The sequence below is a fragment of the Lynx canadensis genome, chromosome F1 (assembly GCF_007474595.2).
Source record: "Lynx canadensis isolate LIC74 chromosome F1, mLynCan4.pri.v2, whole genome shotgun sequence".
NCBI classification, from domain to species: Eukaryota; Metazoa; Chordata; class Mammalia; order Carnivora; family Felidae; genus Lynx; species Lynx canadensis.
The window spans coordinates 11,022,693-11,045,063 of record NC_044319.2 but is presented as its reverse complement, the minus strand read 5'-3'; the positions used below and the strand labels follow the sequence as shown (position 1 = coordinate 11,045,063).

The window sequence follows — 22,371 nt, the reverse complement described above, 5'->3', positions numbered from 1 at the left end:
TTATTGATTTCAGCCACTCTGACAGGTGTCAGGTGATGGCCCATTGTGGTTTTGGTTTGTGTTGCCCTCATGATAAGTGATGTCGAGCATATTTTCATATATATATATTGGCCATCTGTATGTCTTCTTTGGAGAAATGTCTGTTCGTGTCTTTTGCCCATTTTAAAATTGGATTATTTGGGGGTTTTTTGGTGTTGAGTTGTATAAGTTCTTTATATATTTTGGACACTAAACGTTTATCATATGTGTCATTTGCAAATCTCTTCTCCCATTCTGTGGCTTGCCTTTTAGTTGTGTTGATTGTTTCCTTCCCTGTGCGGAAGCTTTTTATGTTGATGTAGTCCCAATAGTTTATTTTTGCTTTTGATTCCCTGACCTCAAGGGACCTATCTAGAAAAAAAAAAGTTGCTATGACTGATAGAGAAATTACTGCCTGTGCTCTTTTCTAAAATTTTTATGGTTTCAGGTCTCACATTTAGGTCTTTGTTCCGCTTTGAGTTTACTTCTGTCTATGATGTAAGAAAGCGGTCTGGTTTCATTCTTATGCATGTTGCTCTCTATGTTCCCAGCACCATTTGTTGAAGACACTGTCTTTTTCACATTGGACAGTCTCCCCTGCTTTGTTGAAGATTAGCTGACCATATAATTGTGGGTTTATTTCTAAGTTTTCTATTCTGTTCTATTGATCCATGTTTCTATCTTTGTGCTGGTACCATACTGGTTTGATGACTACAGCTTTGTAATATAGCTTGAAGTCCGGAATCCTGATGCCTCAAGATTTGCTTTCCTTTTTGAGGAAAGGAAATTGCTTTGGCTATGTGAGGTCTTCATGGTTGCGTACAAATCTTTGGATTGTTTGTTCTAGTTCTGTGAAAAATACTGGTGGTATTTTGATTGGGATTGCATTAAATGTGTAGATGGCTTTGAGTAGTATCGACGTCTTACCAATATTTATTCTTCCAATCCACGAGCCTGGGATGTCTTCCCATTTCTTCGTGGCTTCTTCAATTTCTTTCATCAGTGTTTTATAGTTTTCAGAGTACTGGTCTTTCACCTCTTCAGTTAGGTTTATTCCCAGGTATCGTATGGATTTTGGTGCAATTGCAAATGAGACAGATTCCTTGATTTCTCTTTCTGCTGCTTCGTTATTGGCGTATAGAAATGCAACAGATCTTTGAAGATTGATTTTGTATCCTGTGACTTTCCTGAATTTGTGTATCAGTTCTAGTAATTTTTTGGTGGAATCTTTCAGGTTTTCTGTATAGAGTGTCATGTCATCTGCAAATTGAAAGTTTGACTTCTTCCTTACTGGTTTGGATGCCTTTTCTTTCTTTTTGTTGTCTGATTGCTGTGGCTAGGACTTCCAATACTACGGTTGAAGAAAAGTGGTGAAAGTGGTCTTGTTCCTGACCATAGAGGAAAAGGTGTCAGTTTTTCCCCATTTAGGATGATGTTGGCTGTGGGGTTTTCATATATGGCCATTATGTTGATGTGTGTTCCCTCTAAACCTGCTCTGTTGAGGGTTTTTATCATGAATGGATTTTGTACTTTGTCAAATGTTTTTTCTGCATCTATTAAAATGATCATTTGGGAGGGGGGAGAGGCGCCTGGGTGGCTCAGTCGGTTAAGCATCCAACTTCAGCTCAGGTCACGATCTCCGGTTCATGAGTCTGAGCCCCGCGTCGGGCTCTGTGCTGACAGCTCGGAGCCCGGAGCCCGCTTCGGATTCTGTGTCTCCCTCTCTCTCTACCCCTCCCCTGCTCATGTTCTGCCTCTCAAAAATAAATACACATTAAAAAGATTTTTTTTTAATGAGCCTATGGTTCTTACCCTTTGTCTTGTTAATGTGATATATCACACTGCCTTGCAAATAGCAAACCACCCTTGCACTAAAGGAAGACTTCTTTATTCAAGACAATTCTTGAGTGTGCCATGCTAGTGAGGCCCTAGAAACCCAGTAAGAGTCACAGCCCCTGCCTCTAGGAGGCCACGGTCTGATGATAACAAGGGAGGAAGAAAGTAAGCAACAAAGTGCTAGTTTTTTGCTTGTTTTATTTTGTTTGGGGCAAATGCATAGGATCTTGTTACGTGATGTATTGAGAGAAGAACTTTACAAGCAAAGGTCAGGGTGGGAAGCAAGTCTTCGCCCACAGTGTTCTTTTGCCTCAAGCATCAACCTCCACAAGGCCTCTCCTCTCCGTGTGCGTGACAGACATCAAATCAGCCTCCGTGCCGTGCACCTTGTGCTCAGCTCCTTTTTGAACTCTCCAGTGCTTGACAGAAAATGGCCCTTCGCTCCAAGTGCACTCTATTCTTGGGGGACTTGGAAGTCCCTCAGTGTTGACTAGTACTTTATTTTTAACCCTAAGCACCGAGCCATCGGATGGCTATTACAAACTCTGATAGCTCTCACAGCTATCACAAAACCCATCTGGTTCTTGTCTGAGGCCAGACCCACCTCAGCAATCTGCCCCGTTGAAGGCAGCATACCCCTTGGGTTAACTGGACATTGCTCACCTCCAACGGCCATGGACTCTATATGGTGCCACAGAGCCCCAAGCAACAGGGGAAATTTTGACAATGCCGAAGGCCCTTCTCCACGTGCTTTAACCTGAGGTCAGCGACTTCCTTTAGTCCCAACCTCAACATTTAAGCTTCCAAGAGAATTTGCCTCCCTCCCTCCCTCCCTTCCTTCCGGGTAATCAAACCCTCACGACCTTTTGGACATAGGAGGTGGCTGCTAAGTGACACATTGTGTCCGCTTTAGCGGAGCCCCAGTCCATCGTGACATCGGCCACTTGCAAATCATCAGAGAGAGCACTGGAAATGGAATCCCAGAAATCACGGCTGCCAACGGAGAATCTCCCGTCCGAAACTGGGAGCGAGGACTGGGAGAAAAGCTGAAACGTGAGGGTGAGTAGCGTGACGTTTTCTGCGTGTTTGAGATCAAGTCACAGGATTTCCCACACTTTTCTAAACTTCACAAACTAGACCAGAAAAGCACCCTGAAAATAAACAATGCCACAGTTGCCCACGTCTGTTAAAAAAGAGTAATATCAAGAACTTACTGACCTAATGGGCTGTTTCCATTTCTTAGTAATGTCTCTCATTATCAAACATATTAAAACTTTCCACGGCCCATCCTGAGCTCTGGACCCACAGAGTGGTTAACATCACGGACAACCCACCTAAGTTCACACCTTAGATCGACCATTTACTGGCTTTGTAACCCTAGTCTAATGTCTTTAGTTCTTTATACATCCATTTCCTCACCTTTAAAATAGGAGGAAAACCAGACAGTACTCCATAAAGCATGTAAAAGATCACACACAGCATACGTATGCCCTGGGCCTGGGCCCGGCCCTAAGGCAGACAGGACACACACTCGCTAACTTTGTTATTTCTCGCATGTCCCGAAGGTCATTCAACATCTCTTCTTCAAATTCAACCTGCTCAAAACTCAAGTGACAATTCGTGCGGATAAATGACGCGCTGGGAGTGGCCTCCCTTGTTCGGAAGGAGGTCAAAAGCATTCTCCTGTGAAATAAGAAAACCTTTATTCAAGTTAATACAATTCCTGATATGAGCTGAAAGGTGTGATGGGTTCTTGTGAGGAAGGACAGCCTTCTCCAAGGCCTTGAAATTAGACTAACTGTGATGTAAGAGAAAGGAACCGCCCCACCTTTCAGCTCTGTCCCAAGATGTAGATGCCAGCTTCCACTCTGCCATCGGCTTCTGTACTATGATGCTTTCCCTATGAAACAGCTCCCAAACTATTTTGGAAGATCTGGAAGACCATAACTAAGCAGTTAAGAGCACAGACCTTGGGGGCGCCTGGGTGGCTCAGTCGGTTCAGCCTCCGACTTCGGCTCAGGTCATGATCTCGTGGTTTACGGGTTTGAGCCCCGCGTCGGGCTCTGTGCTAACGGCTCGGAGCCTGAAGCCGGCTTCGGATTCTGTGTCTCCCTCTCTCTCTGCCCCTCCCCCCTTACGCTCTGTCTCTCTCTCCTTCAAAAATAAATAAACATCAAAAAAAAATTTTTTAAAAAAGAGCACAGACCTTGGATCATCCGAGACCCAGATTAAGTCCCAGCTTCCTCCATCAGTAGCAATGTGAATTTCGATAAGTTGTTCACCCTCCCAAGGCCAATTTCCCTAACTGAAAATAATGGTAGAACCCACTTCAAAGGATTCACCTTGTGGGGGCAGATATGATGTCCCAAGCAGCCAAAAGCCTGGTTCTAGCTAGCCCCTCTCACATAAGCAGCTCTGCTCCTGTGGACTGGGAAACTTCCTCTCTCTGGGTCTCACTTTCTTTTATTTCTTTTATATATGTATATATATTTTTTTGAGATGTATTTTTTGAAAGAGAGCATGGGTGAGCAGCGGAGAGAGGCAAAGAGAGAGAGAGAGAGAAAAAAAAAATCTTAAGCAAGTTCCATGCTCAGCAGGGAGCCTGACGTGGGGCTTGAAACCATGACCCTGGGAACATGACCTGAGTGGAAACCAAGAATCAGACGCTTAACAGACTGAGCCACTCAGGGGCTCCCTCACTTTCTTTATCTATAAAATAAAGGACCTGCGGGGCGCCTGGGTGGCGCAGTCGGTTAAGCGTCCGACTTCAGCCAGGTCACGATCTCGCGGTCCGTGAGTTCGAGCCCCGCGTCAGGCTCTGGGCTGATGGCTCAGAGCCTGGAGCCTGCTTCTGATTCTGTGTCTCCCTCTCTCTCTGCCCCTCCCCCGTTCATGCTCTGTCTCTCTCTGTCCCAAAAATAAATAAACGTTGAAAAAAAAAAATTAAAAAAAATAAATAAATAAAATAAAATAAAGGACCTGGGCTAGATGATCTACATTTCCTTCTAGAATGTTCCCTGACATTCTTGGTGCTGTGGCTCCCACATGGAACGTTCAACAGCCATGATGTTACTAACGTTCCAGCCCCCTTGGATGTCTCTTTCCATTCTTTCCACCAATTTCTAAATGTCAATTTTCTCTCATGCCTCGAGTTCTGTCTCAAAAGGAATGAGAACTCAGTGCCCTTGGGGAAAACCTGACACCAGTATCTTGTGCAAATCTCAGGCCATCTCTGATTATTGGTTTCCCATTCTGTAAAAAGGAAATTATAAAGCTCCTCCTGCACCCCCTCACAGCCTGGTTGTAAAGATTGATGAATTGGTGTATTCAGTCTTCATAACTGCCCATTGTAAATAAGAGTTACTAATTGCCATCCTCTCCTGAGACCTCTTCATTCCTGTCCTGGGGCTCATTCCCATGGTGCTTGGGTTGTTCCTGGCATCACTCCACCACCAGCCTGTGAGCCACGGGCAAAGTGGGCCAGAGCAGTTACCTTGGCCCCGACACACCATTGATGCTTGGGGAGTATTTATTTAACGTATTCATTTGCTCAGCAAATAATTATCTGGCCACGCCAGGCTTTGCGATACAGGGCTGAACGGGATAGAGATGTTCATAGAACGTCACCTCGCAGATGGGTGATAGATAATAAACAGGTGGATGTAGAATTGATTGATTGCAGCCATAAGGGAAATTACAGCTGTTGATACTTTTCAGGACACTTAATTTACTGTGAGGGGTCAGGCGAGGCTCCCTGAAGAAGTGACAGAGAAGGCGAGGTCATCATCGCAGCTAAAATCTAAAATCAAGTCTTTTGCGTCGCCCCCTGCAGGCCGCCCCGGGCCAAGTGAGTGTAGGCAATGTGTCACCCAAGCCCGTGGCCCCAGGCAGATTCCACGTGCGGGGTCCAGCGATGATGCCCCTGCTCCTCTGTGACCCTGACGTGCGGCGGAGCCCTTCGACAAGGGCCAGGTCACGACTCCCTCCTCGCAACCTCACACTAAGCATAGAGCCCGGTTTCCTCCTCCTCCCCCACCCCCCCCCCGGCACCCAGCAGCCCCCTGCAAAGTGGAGGAAAAGGCACCTTCCCTCCCAGAAAAACATCTCAAACCACCAGACTACACTCCTCGTTCTACTCGCCAGCCCGTATTTCCTTTCTTCCTCAGCCCCCAGCCCCAACGCTCACCCAGCAGGCCCCCTGGCAGTGAGTTTGGACACACACACACACACACACACACACGCCTCTGGCCCAGCTCTCCACACCGTGCAGATACCCCGGCAAGAGAAGGGAACTTTTGTTCTGCGGCAGTGGTTTCTCTGGGCCGTTTGAGGTGATGGGTATTTCCCGCAGTGCTATCCCCCTGCCCCAGTGCTATTTCACCACAGATGTTGGCAATTCATGTCTCTCCCCATCTGCAGAGTGGAACGCAGACCTGGGAATGCGGGCAGCAGGCCGCATGGGGTCACCCACAGGCCCTGCGGTCAACCCCGGTCCTGTCGCAAGCTCTGTTGGCGGAGACCTCTGAAGTTCAAGAGCTACTTTGACGTGATGAAGTGGTGGGACTTACCTCTTCTCTGACTCTAGTTAGCACTCGAGATGTGGACTTTCCCCTGCGGTGGCTCAGCTCCTGTCTACACTGCTTGGGGGGAGGAGGTTCGGCTATTTTAAGTGCTCACATTAACCCATTCGCTGGTCTCTGAGCAATGTAAAAACCAGTAAGAGTGGCCTGCGGGGCTAAAATCAGAGCTGGTAGCTACATTTCTAGAAATGGACCTTCTAGACCCAGGAAAATGACAGTTGGCTGGCCTGAGAGGCCTCGGACCTCCGTCCATTCACCTGAGATCGCGGACACGCACTACCTGAGTCCAATGCCTCTGCGGGTGTAGAATCCAGAAGAGGGAAGATGATGAAGGAAGGGGTCGGTGCGGGCTTCCCCTAACTGAAGGCCGGGAAGAGCAAGAAGGGGAAGTGAGTGCTGAGCTCCACCCTCAGGAATAAAAGCAGACAGATGGCAAAATCCAGAAGGGCTAGCAGTTAGCCCATCAGAGAAGGCTAATCAGACACCAGCTGAGAACGAGTGAGGTCCCAGGGGTAACCCGCTCTGGCCATGAAGATACATGGACTGGACAAGGTAACCAGCTTCTTGAAAGGATATCACGTAATGGCTGCAGATGAAATAGAAGCGCGTATGACCCTACTGACCTCGGTTTCACTGTCCAGATCAGAGAGCACAGATCTGAAACCAGCTCTGGTTGTATATGTAGCGCGGGTCGGAACGTGTGGTGATGATCTGAACATCTGACAGCAGAATCCCCGCAGAAATGGAACCATCTTAAATAAAAACTAACAAAAGAGAGAGAGAGAGAGAAAGAGAGAGAAGAAAAAAAAAGAAAGAAATGGAACCATCTTTGGGGAATCACCAGTAGAAAAGACGAAACCCTGAGTACAGGAGGAGCTAGAGAAAACAAACCAAATAAACAGGAAGCAAGGGCAGAGAGAGGCTGGCCAACTAAGAGGGCAGACTGTCCATGGGGTGCCTGGGTAGCTCGGTCACTTGAGGGTCCGACTTCGGCTTAGGTCACAATCTTACAGTTCGTGAGTTCGAGCCCTGCATTGGGCTTTCTGCTGTCAGCGTGGAGCCCACTTCATATCCTCTGTCTCCCTTGCTCTCTGACCTTCATGCAGGCAGGCATGAACAACCACTTTTTTTTTTAATTTTTTTTTTTTTAATTTTTTTTTTTTTTCTACGTTTATTTATTTTTTGGGACAGAGAGAGACAGAGCATGAACGGGGGAGGGGCAGAGAGAGAGGGAGACACAGAATCGGAAACATGCTCCAGGCTCTGAGCCATCAGCCCAGAGCCCGACGCGGGGCTCGAACTCACGGACCGCGAGATCGTGACCTGGCTGAAGTCGGATGCTTAACCGACTGCGCCACCCAGGCGCCCCTTAATTTTTTTTTTTAACGTTTATTTTTGAGACAGAGAGAGAGCATGAACAGGGGAGGGGCAGAGAGAGAGAGGGAGACACAGAATCTCAAACAGGCTCCAGGCTCTGAGCCGTCAGCACAGAGCCCGACGCAGGGCTCGAACTCACGGACCGTGAGATCATGACCTGAGCCGAAGTCGGACGCCCAACCGACCGAGCCACCCAGGCGCCCCCAACCACTTATTTTTTTAAGTTTATTTCTTTCTTTGGAGGGCGAGAGAGAGAGAAGCAAGCAGGGAAGGGGGAGCGAGAGACGGAGACAGAGAATCCCAAGCAGACCCTGCGCTGTCAGCACAGAGCCCGATGTGGGGCTCGAATTCACAAACTGTGAGCTCGTGACCTGGGCCGAAACCAAGAGTCAGTAGCTCCACCAGCTGAGCCACCCAAGCGCCCCACAACCATTTAATTCAACAATCACCTATTAGAGAAGTTGGTAAATACCAAGCAAGGATCTAGGCACTCAACAAGGAAAGACACAGGGCAATGACCCTGCCGTTAATCTCAAAGACAGTTAAGCGAAACACTGAAGATCAAGTAGAACACAGAGAGTTCATCAAAAGGCATTTCATAATGAATCTGAAGTTGCCACATTGCTCAAAATAAATGTCACACTTTTTTGCCTTTTCTCCCGGCCTGCAATCCTTCAGTGACGTCTGCTAGATCCACAAAGACTCTGTGTTGTGTGTGTGTGTGTGTGTGTGCGCACACGGGTATGGCCATAGAAGACAGCCGAGCTCCCTTAGCCACACCGACCACTGTGGAACAGCCAGTGCAGATAAAGCATGATCTAGAAACTAAACTCATTCGCTGGCAGCAGAAGCTCAGAGCTAGAGCTAATGGCAAAACATAAGCCTTTCGTGCAATTGCAGAAGCCTCCGGAAAGGCATTGGAGGTCCACACAAAGGGTTGCAGGTAAGTCATATCTGAAACCCGAGCTAACACCTGGATTATATACAGATGATGACTGCACTGAGAAGCCTTGTATCCATGGGTTCTGGGAACAGCCCAGAACTTTTTATTCTTTAGATGAGCCACCTGAAGCTTCCTTTCTACCTTCCTTTCTACCAGACGAGAATCATGATGTCATCCCGGGGAGTGTTTTCTCAATCAGGCAAACAAGAAAACTGCACCTGCTTAGGTGCACCTGCTTAGGTGCAAGAAAACCGCACCTACGACCCCCAAAGCCAACACGCACAGCGCTGCCTGACCCCTCTAGGGGTGACCGTAAGACCCCCTGAAAAGCCTCATGGTACGGAACCTATGACAATGGTCCCCACTATCCCTCACAGTTCACTCTTCCATTTGGGGGCCACCCGGCTGGGACAGCACCGGGACCCAATTGCCACCATTGCTTCTTGGAGGAAACTGAAATGAGACGTCCCGGGATTGTCCTGGGGAGGGTGACACAAGTTGGTGCCACATGCACAGCCTTCCTCCCCAGCAAGCTCCTCCGTGCCCTAAAAGAAGGACAAAAAAACCACCACTCCTCTGCCATGTGTCAAAGTGCGGCTCTGACGTCTTTGGGAGCCTTTTGACTGGCTACAGGACAATAAACGTGTCATGTTTATTATTATTCATGATTTGCTCGGTCCACTGGGGCACTCAACATGTAAAATGCCAGCACCTTCTCTGTGTCAGGCTCCCTGTTAAGGAAGCTTGCCATCTCGTCCTCCATGAGCAATCCCCTCGCGTCTCCAGCCGAAGATTCAGGTGACGTTTGGGAGATTCCAGTGTCCTGGAACCTCTGTCACAGGGCGCTTCCGTGCGGCTCCTGTCTGGGATTCAGGGCACATCCGGGAGCCAGGAAGAAACTGGAAGCTGCTCTCCTCCACTCTCTCTACTTGGTCTGAAAACAAGAGCTTCGGGGACAAAGACGCGAGCAATCCTGACTGTTCTGTAGAGCTAAGCGGGAGAGATCAGAGAAAAGGAGAGGAAAAACACGAAGAGGCCTGGGTGAGGCTGGCGGTGGGGTGGGGTCAGAGACACGGAGGGAATGTCGGGGTGCACCTCACTCAGTTTAAAGCTCACTGGCTTCTTTTGGGGTCTGGCCAAGATGTGATTATGAAAATGCGGCGCATCTACAAGGGAACCAGGAGAACGTGTTTCAGCCAGCAAGATACTGGGCCGGCTAGGGTCCATTTTCAGATCTGCCTTATGCCTCAGAAGAAGCAAGTACGTTGTGATCCAGGAATGGGTCCACGTTTCCCAAATAGCTACCACATATGTTCCTGAACGCCAGAAGTACACAATTAGAAAGAAGAAAAAGGCTCAAAGGCTCCAACTCCTGCGATCGACTTCTTTCCAGAAACAATTCCTCTGAGGGAGAGTGAAGAGGAAGAGGAGAACGAATGCCGGCAGGGCTCCTGAGGTGGGGCGGGGGGGGCACAACACCCACAGAGGAGACATGGGCCTCCAGTGACAAATTACGGCCGATCTATCGGGTGTTGTCCAGGATTTTCCCGCGGTATGGGACAGATAGAGGGCTTGGGGGTGGTGGGACTGGAGGTGCTCAAAGGAAACAGCACGGGGTTATTTGCACTCTGCTCACCAGAAGCAAAGCAATTTCACTCCTTGCTTTCTGCACACTCTTTACTCCCACGATCTCATTTAGCCTTCACGCCAACCCTGTGAGGGAGGTCCCTTAAAAGCTGCCTTGAGGGGCACCTGTCAGTAGAGCATATGACTCTTGATCTCAGGGTCATGATTTTGAACCCCATATTGGGAGTAGATATTACTCCCTTTAAAAATTTTTAAATAAAATACTTTTTTAAATTTTTTTTTTCAACGTTTATTTATTTTTGGGACAGAGAGAGACAGAGCATGAACGGGGGAGGGGCAGAGAGAGAGGGAGACACAGAATCGGAAACAGGCTCCAGGCTCCGAGCCATCAGCCCAGAGCCTGACGCGGGGCTCGAACTCACGGACCGCGAGATCGTGACCTGGCTGAAGTCGGACGCTTAACCGACTGCGCCACCCAGGCGCCCCTAAAATACTTTTTTAAAAAGCCGCCTTGAATGGTTTGCAGCCAAGGGAGCGGGGCCAATAGGCCACAGAGGACTCCCTTCTCTAATCCACACGCCTGTTAGATGGGCTCTCTGGCTGCCATCACCCCCTTTGGCAGCTGTGAAATGAGGCTCAGAAATGGTGAAGCACGTGCCCAGGGTCAGGGCGGTGGTAAGTGGCAGAATCACAATCCAAAAGCAGGTCTGTCTGTTACCAACCTCACTGCTGTTCCACTCTGCTGGACTGCATCAGTATTTGGAGAGAAAAATTAAAAACAGATCAAGGAAACCCCTTAGGACCGACGGCCTGAATGCCTTCAATGACTTCCTAGGCCGTAGAAAGTCCTGGAACAACACTAATCTACGCAAAGTCACAAAAGCAGGCGGGCACGTACAACCACTTATGTTTTTAAGTTGATTTCTCTATTTGGAGAGCGAGAGAGCAAGAGCGAGCAGGGGAGGGGGAGCGAGAGACGGAGACAGAGAATCCCAAGCAGACCCCGCGCTGTCAGCACAGAGCCCGGTGTGGGGCTCGAATTCACAAACTGTGAGCTCGTGACCTGAGCCGAAACCAAGAGTCGGTCGCTCCACCAGCCGAGTCGCCCAAGTGCCCCACAACTATTTAATTCAACAATCACCCATGAGAGAAGTTGGCAAATACCAAGCAAGGATCTAGGCACTCAACAAAGCGAGAAATAGGGCAATGACCCTGCTGTTGCTAAGCTGTACAGTTGAGGCCAGGGGGAAAAATGTCAGCGGCCCACTTTGGTCTCTACTGAGCTTCCCAGATGAGAAAGCCCATGTCACAGGTTCTTGGCCACAATCTGTCTGCGGCGGAGACTATAAGCAGCATAGACAGACAGAAAGAAAAATAGCCCCGGGGAGAGCAAAATAGATTTCTGTACTGTGACTTGACATATCTGGGCTTTCCAGGCACTGCAGCTCACCTTCTGGAAAATCGTAGTTAAAAAAAAAAAAAAGCCATTTCCTCCTCTGCAGTGACTTGGGCACAGCTGTGGGGATGTGATAAGGAGCCAGAGGCAGCTCCTTGCTGGGTGCAGCTTCAGAAGGCTGTTTTGGTGGGAGCTGCTTGCCTGGAAGATGGTAACCTGACTGCGTGTCCAGGGCTGAGCACAGGTCTCAATAGGGGATGAGCGATCCCTTCTAGAGGTCCTTCTACCCCTCCACGCGAGGGAGAAGGAGAAATGGACGTGAGTGTGCTAGGACCCACGCACAGGGCGCTGCTGCTCATTCTGTCCTGGTGGCTCCAAATCAAGGAACGGTTGGTTTACTCGGCCTATAATCTGAGGCCCTGGCAGTTTACCCAACTTGACCGAGGTCCCACAAGCCTTAAGGAGGAAAGACAGCAATGTAACTGAAATTCACATGACTTGCGAAAGTAAAGTTCTTTTCGTTTAATCAAGGCAGTTTAGTGGGATGGCTGAGAGCACAGACTTGGGCATCTGTGACGCCAGCAGGTGGGTCTGGGGACCCAGAGGTCGTCCCGCAGGACCAGTGGAGGGGGTCCCAGCTGTGGGAGGGGAAATCGGGGTTCACTGAAGATCAAGAGAGAGTGCGGGTATGGACACTATCTAGGAGACTCAGAAAGGAAAGGAGAGGGAGTCCTGTGTTTGTCCACGGGCTGGAGTTTTTATCGAGGACTGTGGGCTGGGGTACGCATCCTCTCAGGCATCCAGGAACCAGTTAGAACTAAGACAAGGGCCCGGTTGTTCTTCCTTCGAGCCAGGGGGGTCTCAGAACCTTTCTTCGAGCCGGGGGGGGTCTCAGAACCTAGATGTCCAGCGCTGGTGGCCTGGAATGCGCACACGATGGTTTCATCCACTCGTTCTCACCTGGTGCTTCCTTAGATGTTACCTATTCTAGAGAAATCATGAACTCCTTGTCCCTTACGAGGAAGACATACACTATTTGCATTACAAGGTGTGTGTAAAGAGGCAGGTCCTAGCAAGAACAGAAGCAGGAAAAAAAAGCAAAGAGCAGATTTTTATGGAGTCCTTCAATTTCCCCGTCTCATATGGATGCCAAAGTTTGAAACCCAGATTGACCACTAACCAGCTGAGAGGCCCTGGAAAGTTCACTAAACATCTCTTTGCCTCAGTTTCTTCATAGGTAAACTGGGATTATGATAGTGAAGATCACGGTGTTAATAGATACAACACATAGAGAATTGCGCCTGACGCACAGGAAGGGTCATATACTGAGGGTGACGCCTCCGTGTAGGAAAAGAAGTAACAAAGGCAAATTCTGAAAACTGCTGAGTGAAACTCTGAGAAAGGGGACTAGGAGGCACCGGGCGGGGGATAAGGAAGGTGGCGAGGGAGAAGACAGCCATGTGGGAAAAAAAATCAGCAATTTGTATTCCAGCCATGCCTGGGATCTTCAACCCTTCCTACTCCTCCTTCCCCATACAAAAAGCAGGGCATGGCCACACTCAGTCTGCAGGGCTGTTAGAACCTGGTCCACAGATAGATGATGGGGGGGGGGGGGGGAGGGGGAGTGGGATTATATGGACAGAAGAGACAGATAGATAGATAGCTTTCCAGTAACAGATGCTCTGATCTTGAACAGAGATTTTCCTACAGAAACAGACACTTAATATTGAATATTTACGACTCCTTTGCTCCATTGCTCCCCACGGCTCAACAAAGCGGGTAGCTCGGGCTTATGTCTCACCTTCCAAGTCTGCAAAACTGTGTGTACCTGTCACACAAGGAGCCTCCCGGTGATCGGGCCGCCAACTTCACATTCTCTGCATTCGTGAGCCCCAGACCGAAGGAGGAGCAGCTCTTGATAAACAGTGGGAACAGTGATCATGGTTCCCAAGAGGACACTGAGGTCAAACCTGCTACTCCAAGAGTCTGGAGGATGAAATGACAATGCCAATGCAAATTTACCCTTCCCGTAGGAAAGCCATCATGCTGTGGTGAAAAGACACTCGAAGTCAGAGGTTCGGGGCTGGAGCTCTGGCTCCCTTACTACGCAGCCTTGTGACACTGAACAAGTCATTTCTTCCCCCAGTGCCACCTATAAAATGAGGATAACACTCTATTTCCCACTGTTGTATAATAAAGAACTTCTCTGTCTTTGTCCCAGGTTGCCGGGACCGGGTGTTCTAAGCCCTTGGAAGTTCCCGATTGGTAGGAATATCTATTACCCATGGCCCCCCCCCAAACCGTCTCTGAGTTTCTGCTAAGGAGATGACTCAGGCGGGGGGCTGATCATGCCAGGAAGACCAACCATGTGATTAGAGGGTCAGGGCTTTGAGCTGTGTGTTATCAGCCCAGCCTCCTGGACGCTGGAGAGCGAAGGGAACTGGTCACTGAGTCTAAACATGCGCCCTATGATTAATTGGTCATGTCTACCTAATGCAGCCTCAATAAAAATTCTGAACTCAGAAGAGTCTCCTGGGGGGTGACACATATCAGTGTGCTGAGGGGAAAATGCCCTCACTCCATGGGGAGAGGACAATGGGAGCTCTGCACTGGGAAACCTACCAGACCTGGGTCTTTATTTAGCTGGTCCTGATGTGTATCCTTTATAATGAAACCATCATCATAATTACGGCACTTTCCTGAATTCTGTGAGTCATTTTAGTTGAACGTCAAACATGAGGGGGTCATAGGAACCCCAAGCTGTAGCCAGTTGGTCATAAGTGCAGGGCCCCCAAACTTTCGGCTAGCATCTAAAGTGAAGGCAGTCTTGTTGGAATCTGTGATCTTAACTCCCGAAGTCTGAGCTAACTCCAGGTGATTAATACCAGAATTATAGGTACCCGCAAATGCTGCATTAGGAACAAAATATAACCATATATGAAAAAAAGAACTTAAGAATCTTGGAGGGTTGAGTAAATTTCACTTACGGAGTTTTTCTAAAGGCTATAGTATTAATGAAAGATCAACAGGGCAATTTCTAGAAGTGATTTTTCCAGCAATTCAGATGGATCATCATTGTTCCAACACTCTCTTGCTTAACCCATTTAAGGCTAAATTTGCTTGTTTATTAATTCAACGAAACTTAATGGAAATACAATTACGCGCAAGATTCCGTGCTAGATGTGGAACCCGTGGGGAAATATTGAAATGGGAAAGAAGCCAGGCGTATCCCCGAGAAAAACACAAATTAGCAGAGGCGGTAAGGTGGTGAACGCAAAAACCAAGTAGAGAGTTGTGCCACAAGAAAGGCAAGGTTAAGCTACAGAGAAGGGATTCTTCCGGAGGGAATGAAAGAAAATTTGCGGAGGAAATGGCATTGGAGCCAGGCTTTAAGAGATGCATTGCATGAAGACGTGTAGGAAAAAGAACAGGAACCTTCCATGCTGGGGGGGACAATGAAGCAAAGGCACAAAGACAGGAAACGATGGGCGTAATGTCACAGCAGCGCGGAGGGATCAATCAGAACCAGGTTATAATGGCAAGGGGAAGAGTTCGTAATATCCTGTAGGCAAAGGAGAACTCGTGAACAATTTGGTGCCATCAGATATGTCAATTTTATCCAGATGTTTTTCCTCTTTTTCTGTGAAAGGAAATTTGGTTGAAAACGCTAAGAAGCACCAACCAGCCTCCTCCTCACTTTAGAGATGAGCCAACAAGGGTGCAGAGGTTCTGTGATGTGTCCGTGTTCACACAAACACATACCTACGGCCAAGTCAGAGGGCGGGCGGGATCACAAACTTCTAGCCCTTGTGCTCTTCTCCCAAATACATTCCCTCTTGCTTAAAGCGACACTTGCATATTCAGATCATCAATAATTTATTGGCGGTAACTCTACTGCCTTTTCTCTTACAGTTTTTCAGTCTTTATGACACTGGAAAAATTCATCACTTCTACAGCATGGGAAAATGTCTGCGAAGGACATTCAGAGAGTCCCAAGATCGTAGCTCCTGCTTTGTCAACATAACACGCCCCGGACAAAAACCGCTGAAGCCATCCTGCTCCAGTTTCAATGCACGGATGTCAGGGTTTCTGGGTTCTATTAACTCTCAAAATTACATCATTTTTTAAGTTCCAGGAATAAAAGTAAACTTAGGGTTATCCGCAACTGCAGGAAAATAAAGGGAAGGATCCAGTCCTACAACCCACGTTGAAGTCCGGTGACGTGGCCCCAAAATACAGTCACCGAGTTGCCTGCCTTGTTCTGGGAAGAATGGGGTGCTGGCTCATGTGGTACGTCTTGTACCCCAGAGGGGCTGGGGAATCTTCTGGTGAAGGTGTGGGTCCCACTTTTCCCCACCTTTCCCTCCCACCTTTCCCTCCAAACCACTATCTGTTTGGTAGGTTTCCTCCTTAGATGCCCCCCTAAACCTGTATGGACAAACCAAGAGTGCATATTGCTAGGGTCATAGCGGGGTTGGGTTGGCCGACCATGCATTTTTGTTGCCCCCTCTCAAGCTCTCGTTAAGTGTCCTAGAGATCAAATTAAGAATTTTCTCTCATCCCTGCTTGGCCCCTACCTAGAACTTCTCACCCACCCTTAAGAGGTGGGCAAATGTCCATAACAATTTCTCTTCTTGGGGTTGTTGGTCAGAATTGTCTACATTTTTATCTCAGCTAATAAAAAGTTTATTTTCCCTGGACACGTACCACACCACGGGGAAGCCGACTCTGAGGCAACCAGTGGATGTGAGGAGGAAAGGGACCACATTGGGAGTCCATTCACCCCAGCAGAACTGATCCTACGTTAATTAGATGAGCACATGGGCAGGTGCACAGATAAGAAGCCTCTTGCTCACGGGTGCGTGGCCAGTTGGTGAATGAACAGAACGGTACCCAGGGGTCTAACCCACAGCTCAGCGAAGTGCTCCTGCTCTAGCAAAGACCAGCTTTTCTGGAAAAACTGCTGCCTGAACCAAGAAATGACTGATCTGGGGCTCTCCAGATTTAGTTATGCTGGCACTCCAAGGTCACGGGAACTGGCCGTAAACTCTTGTGGTTGTCGGCGATACTGCCTTTCCAGGACAGCCTTTCTTTCCAGAAGGAATGCTGTGCTCGGTGTCCCTGATAGATGGCCTTGCTGCCCCTGCCTGCTGTCCAGTCATGAAGGCACTCACTTTTCCCAGAGGACCAGTCTAATTGTTCTGTTGGACAGCTCTACCCATTAGACAGTTGAGACAGTTGGGCCCCCGGATGGCTCAGTTGGAAGAGCATGCAACTCTTCATTTCAGGGTCATGGGTTCGAGCCCTATGCTGGGTACAGAGATCGCTTAAATAACTAAAAAACTTTAAAAAAAGAAAAAGTTGAAAAAACTAAGCTAAACAATTTTCTTCATTGTCTACGAAGGCATACACCACGGTGAAACTTTATAATAGATATTTTAATAGAAAGAATATTTATATTCAATACCTGGCCAGTAAATTATTATCTACTACAAACGTTAAATGAATGGTCTATGCGGATTTGTTACTTCCCTGATGCCTCTGAAACTACCCTTCTCAGAAACATAAAGATCTAAAAGTTTGGATTTAAACACCTTTGCCATCGTCAAGACGCTAAATATGGGCTCTGTGGTGTCTTGGTTTTTTTTTAATACAAGATATGCCATAAAGAATGGGAATAAATATCGGCTCTCCAAGGCAAATTTGGTGTTATTTTTCATCCTTTTCAAGCAAATCATTAAAAGGTAGAAATCTGGAGCTAAAAGACACAAGGAGTGAAGACAATTGTCACCAAATATACGGTATTAGATGTAAAATCAAGCAGAAGCCAGAGAGAAGATAAATTCTATTTCCCTTCCCCAAGCCAACAGAAATACTACAAGTACATTGACGCCATCAAGGATGTTGACTTTTTCTGCAAAATGTTTAATTTTTCCTGAAAACCATAGAAACCGAACTGATCGCCCAGTGTTCCTTCATGAACAGCATATCCATTCTGGTCTAATCTCCAAAATGCACAAAACCAGAAGACCCACCTCATTAGCGAGAAGTCTGAATGACAAAATACTTTTTTAAAGAAATACAGTTTCGGGGCGCCTGGGTGGCGCAGTCGGTTAAGCGTCCGACTTCAGCCAGGTCACGATCTCGCGGTCCGTGAGTTCGAGCCCCGCGTCGGGCTCTGGACTGATGGCTCAGAGCCTGGAGCCTGTTTCCGATTCTGTGTTTCCCTCTCTCTCTGCCCCTCCCCTGTTCATGCTCTGTCTCTCTCTGTCTCAAAATAAATAAACGTTGAAAAAAAAAAAAAAATTAAAAAAAAAAAAAAAAGAAATACAGTTTCATTATTTTTACATAAGTAGAAAAAGGATACGTGAGGTTGGTAAAGTATAATCTACCAATAGTCCTTAGAGAAATCGCTTTAAGGAATAAAGATGATTTGCAACTAGCAAATCGTTATTAGCACACAAGGACCTTGAGAATATATTTTCCTCTTAAAATCACCATTTTCCCCCAATCTTTTTTTCTAATTTATTTAAATTATTAATAAGCAAACAAAAATAATTCTTGTTCCAAAGACCTCAAATTTTTTTACCACTACCTTTTTTTTTAAGTTTATTTATTTTTGACAGAGATAGAGTACAAGCATGAGCTGGGAAGGGGCAGAGAGAGAGGGAGACACTGAATTCAAAGCGGCTCCCAAGCTGTCAGCACAGAGCCTGACGCGGGGCTCTAACTCGCGAACCATGAGACCATGACCTGGGCCGAAGTTGGACACTTAACTGACTGAGCCACCCAGGTGCCCCCATCACTACCTTTTTAATTCTTGTTTTCCTGATCTTCACCAATAGATTATCTTCACCAATTATCTTCACCAAAATAATAAAACACAGGAAGATCTAACTTGGTTGACTTCATTCAATCAAGACAGGTGGTCAAATGCAGAACTTTCAAACCCATTAAATTAGGTCAGGGGGAGAAATTAGCATATAAATACTGGCAATCACCCTCCCCCAAGCCCTAAAACTTTTAGAACAACCTGAACCTTTTTTGGATAACTTCATAATTTTCAGAACATTCTTTACCTCATCTGAATAACTAAAATTTCAATATTTATAGCCCAGACCTCAATTTTCCACAATCATTGGCAATGGATTTCTGTAACTTTTCAACACTAAACACAGAAATGAAATTTCTGTTACCACATGGCTTATTTTTTCAATTTGCCATTGGCACTAAACTTTAAAACCACTCTAAATTCCTCTGAATTTTTTATGAGTAGCATTTAGTGCCTGAGTATTGTTTTAGATATGTATACAGCGGACCTGACCTATATTTTAGAACTAATCTAGGAGAACTTACCAAGAGTATTCTTCCAAAGAGCCATCTTGAGTGTTTAGGATTTCCTACTCCCCTTGGTATCATAAAGATAGTTAAGTTTCAGGATAATTTTGTTATCAAAGAAATGGAGGAATATTGGAAAGAATAAAACTTCATGTCTAAAAGTCCCTTTGTCCTTCAGTTTCAAAAGAAAAAATGTATTGGAGGAGCGCCTGGGTGGCTCAGCCGGTTAAGCGTCCGACTTCGGCTCAGGTCATGATCTCGAGGTTCAGGGGTTCGAGCCCCGCGTCGGGCTCTGTGCTGACAGCTCAGAGCCTGGAGCCTGCTTGGGATTCTGTGTCTCCCCCTCTCTCTGCCCCTCCCCTGCTTGCTCTCTGTCTCTCTCTCACTCAAAAATAAACATGAAGAAAAATTTAAAAAGAAAGAAAGAGAAAGAAAGAAAGAAAGAAAGAAAGAAAGAAAGAAAGAAAGAAAGAAAGAAAGAAATGTATTGGAAAACACATAGTAGAGATCATCAGGAGTTTGAAAGATGAATTAGGATAATGAAAGTTGTGTCTGGAAGGTGAACCTAGGAGTTACACCCTCAAAGCCAGTGGTGGCCCCAGAAAAGCTGAGTCCCCTGACATTCCTGCCCTGGTGGTCTCTCCAAGGAAGATGAGCTCAGTGACGTTGCCCCAGAAAACTTCCAGGCCTACTGGAGGGGGCTGGGATTGAGACACACAGACCAGGTAAGACAAGTCTGCACAGGACGCATGGCAGCACATTGGTGTAGGTAGCACAGAAGTTCTGAAAGGTCAAGAAAAGGGACAAGTTTTAATGAGGTGTCAGAGGTGAATGCTACGGGATCGTTCCAATAATGAAAGCCCTGAACTGCCGTCCTTGCAAATGGCCCCTGTGACTGAGAACTAAATGCCAGCTGAGGTGTCTTCCCCACCGAAGGACTCTGCGGAGGACATGGAAACTCGGGGCCTGTGTGTCACTCTTCCATACCCACCAGCTGGGGGGGGGGGGGGAATGGAAGGACAGCTTTACTGTACCTAGGCTTACTTAAATGCAAGCAGTTGATGAGAGTCAAGACCCATGGATTCAAATCTCACTTTCGCCTCCTAACTCACTCTGGCACGTCGTCTGGTCCTCTGTCTAAAACAGCCTCCCTTAAAACCATAGAAGACTCTTAAATACAGAGAACAAACTGAGGGTGGATGGGTCAGGGTGGGGGGCGCAGGGGACAGGGGAAAAGGATGATGGGCCTTGAGGAGGGCACTTGCTGGGATGAGCACTGGGTGTTGCGTATAAGCGATGCGTCGCGGGAATCTACCCCCCAAAACTAAGAGCACACTGTATATGCTGTACGTGAGCCACCTTGACAATAACTGATGTTACAAAAATAAATAAGTAATAGAATCAAATAGACTGAAGTAGCCTTCCTTGCCCCTCCCCCCCATCTCACCTTCACCCTAATCCCTACCCTATTACCCGACCACCTTTCCTCTTAGCCCCGGTCACTGCCTACTGTTGCTTGCCCACTTGCGTGTGTGTGTGTGTGTGTGTGTGTGTGTGTGTCTTTCTTTCCTAATTTCTGTCACCACCTCTAACACGTACGCTCCGTGAGGGTAAGACTTCTCTCCTCCACATGGAATCCTGGTAGGTAGAACAGTCATGTAGAGGCAATGCAGATCCTAACAGGAGAGAGTCTCTGGGAAAGCGGGAAGGAAAGAAACCCACATTAAGTGAGCACCCCCGCCCTGTGCTCAGCATCAGAAACCCTCTGGCCCTCTACAAGCACTGTCCCTCCATCTTAACAGCATAATGGGCCCACAGGGTGGCCTCGCCACCCTTGCAGAGGTGAAGGAGAGTAGGTTCAGAGAGGAGAAGTAAGGTGCTCAGAGTTTCAAAGCCTGTAAATATCGAAGGTGAGTTTCAAACTTGTATCCAAACCCCTGACCTTCCATCAAGCATCATAGATTGTAAAATGCTGTCCAAGTGGATGAATTATCCATCATTATTATTTCATGCCTAAATTGCACTGGAGCCACTTGAAAAAATAAACAGTCATATAAGAATAAAGTAGAGCCTAGAGAACCACTTGATCTAGACGCACAGACTTTCAAAACTGTACTTCAAACAATATTTTTAATGCATTGCCACAGGCTAGGAGGCCGTGTGTAAGGAACTAGCTTACAACTGCAAAGCAAATAATAAGGACACACAACTATTTCTGTGGATGCAGACCTGCAAAATGCTACCTTTGGGGGATCACGGTCAGGGGAAGCACTCGTTTGCATTTTTATAAATGCAATAGAAGAGGGAGCGTGCATTGAAATCCCCCAATTGCCAACTAAGTATTTCTCACAATTAAATGCCAAATCAGTGGAGAGAAACTGCAGAATATTCTTTTCTGGCTGTGTGAAGCAGAAAAGCAGCTGACAGAAACATACATTGAACTATGTTCACTTACGGGTTAATGGTCCAGCCATCAGTTACAACCCGAGAAAGGCATCTAGGACCTGAGCAAACGGATCCTGGACACCATAACCCCATGCAGTTGAGGCCAGTTTCACCAGAGTCTTGGGCATTGTTGGAGACATTCGTCTCCGCACCAGAATAATCATGAGCTTTATAAAAATGACCAGGCAGCCACATCTGGGACCTTCACCCCCACGGAAGACAAGTGAAGTCCTGAAAATTGTAATCTAAATGACAATAGGTAGAGACTTGAAATCCAAGGAAGGCTTGACAAGACAATGACTTTTCAGACCAGAAAATGGAAAACTGAAGAAAAAGAAACCTTTTTAAAAAAATTTGTTTTTTTATTAACGAAGACAGCATGACCCTGAAGTCTGAGAAAACATTATTACCTGGACTGCCCTGAATCCCGTTTTGCAAATCCCATTGGACTGATGTGTAAAAATCCAGCAGCCATCACTTCATTCATTCAAGAGCCGTTAATTGAGCACATCCGGTGAGCAGGACACTGTTCCTGGGGTGCCAGGGATATATTAGCACACAAAGACACAAAACCCCTGCCTTCCCAGAGCCTACACTCCAGGGAGGAGACAGATAACAAGAAAGAAACATGATGTGTAAGGATATTGCGCAGCAAGTGTAAGTTGATAAAGATACGGAGGGAAATGGAGCTGAGTAAGAGAGTTGGAAATTGAGCAGAGTTGCAATTTTAAATACAGTGGATACTGAGAAGGGGATACTTGAGGAAAAACTTGAAGAAGATGAAAGTATAGCCATGGAGCTATCTGGAGAGAAACTTCTAGAAGAGCAAAGAGTCAGTGCACAACCATGGA

General features: G+C 47.0%; 1 protein-coding gene across 5 annotated transcripts in view; it reads right to left on the bottom strand.

The window, feature by feature from the left end:
- Positions 1-22,115, bottom strand: part of LOC115505218 (cytokine SCM-1 beta) — a 77,210-nt gene extending 55,095 nt beyond the window's left edge. For 4 of the 5 annotated variants that reach the window (XM_030302667.1, XM_030302666.1, XM_030302670.1 and 1 more), the window contains exon 1: positions 21,931-22,115. Coding sequence is in view for 2 of the 5 variants with exons in the window: in XM_030302665.1 (XP_030158525.1) it covers positions 21,931-22,007 (77 nt within the window). In the remaining 3 variants the exon portion in view is untranslated. Of the gene's footprint in view, positions 1-21,530; positions 21,667-21,930 lie in introns of all 5 variants that reach the window. The other variant, XM_030302664.1, reaches the window with a different exon arrangement.
- Positions 22,116-22,371: the final 256 nt, after the last annotated feature.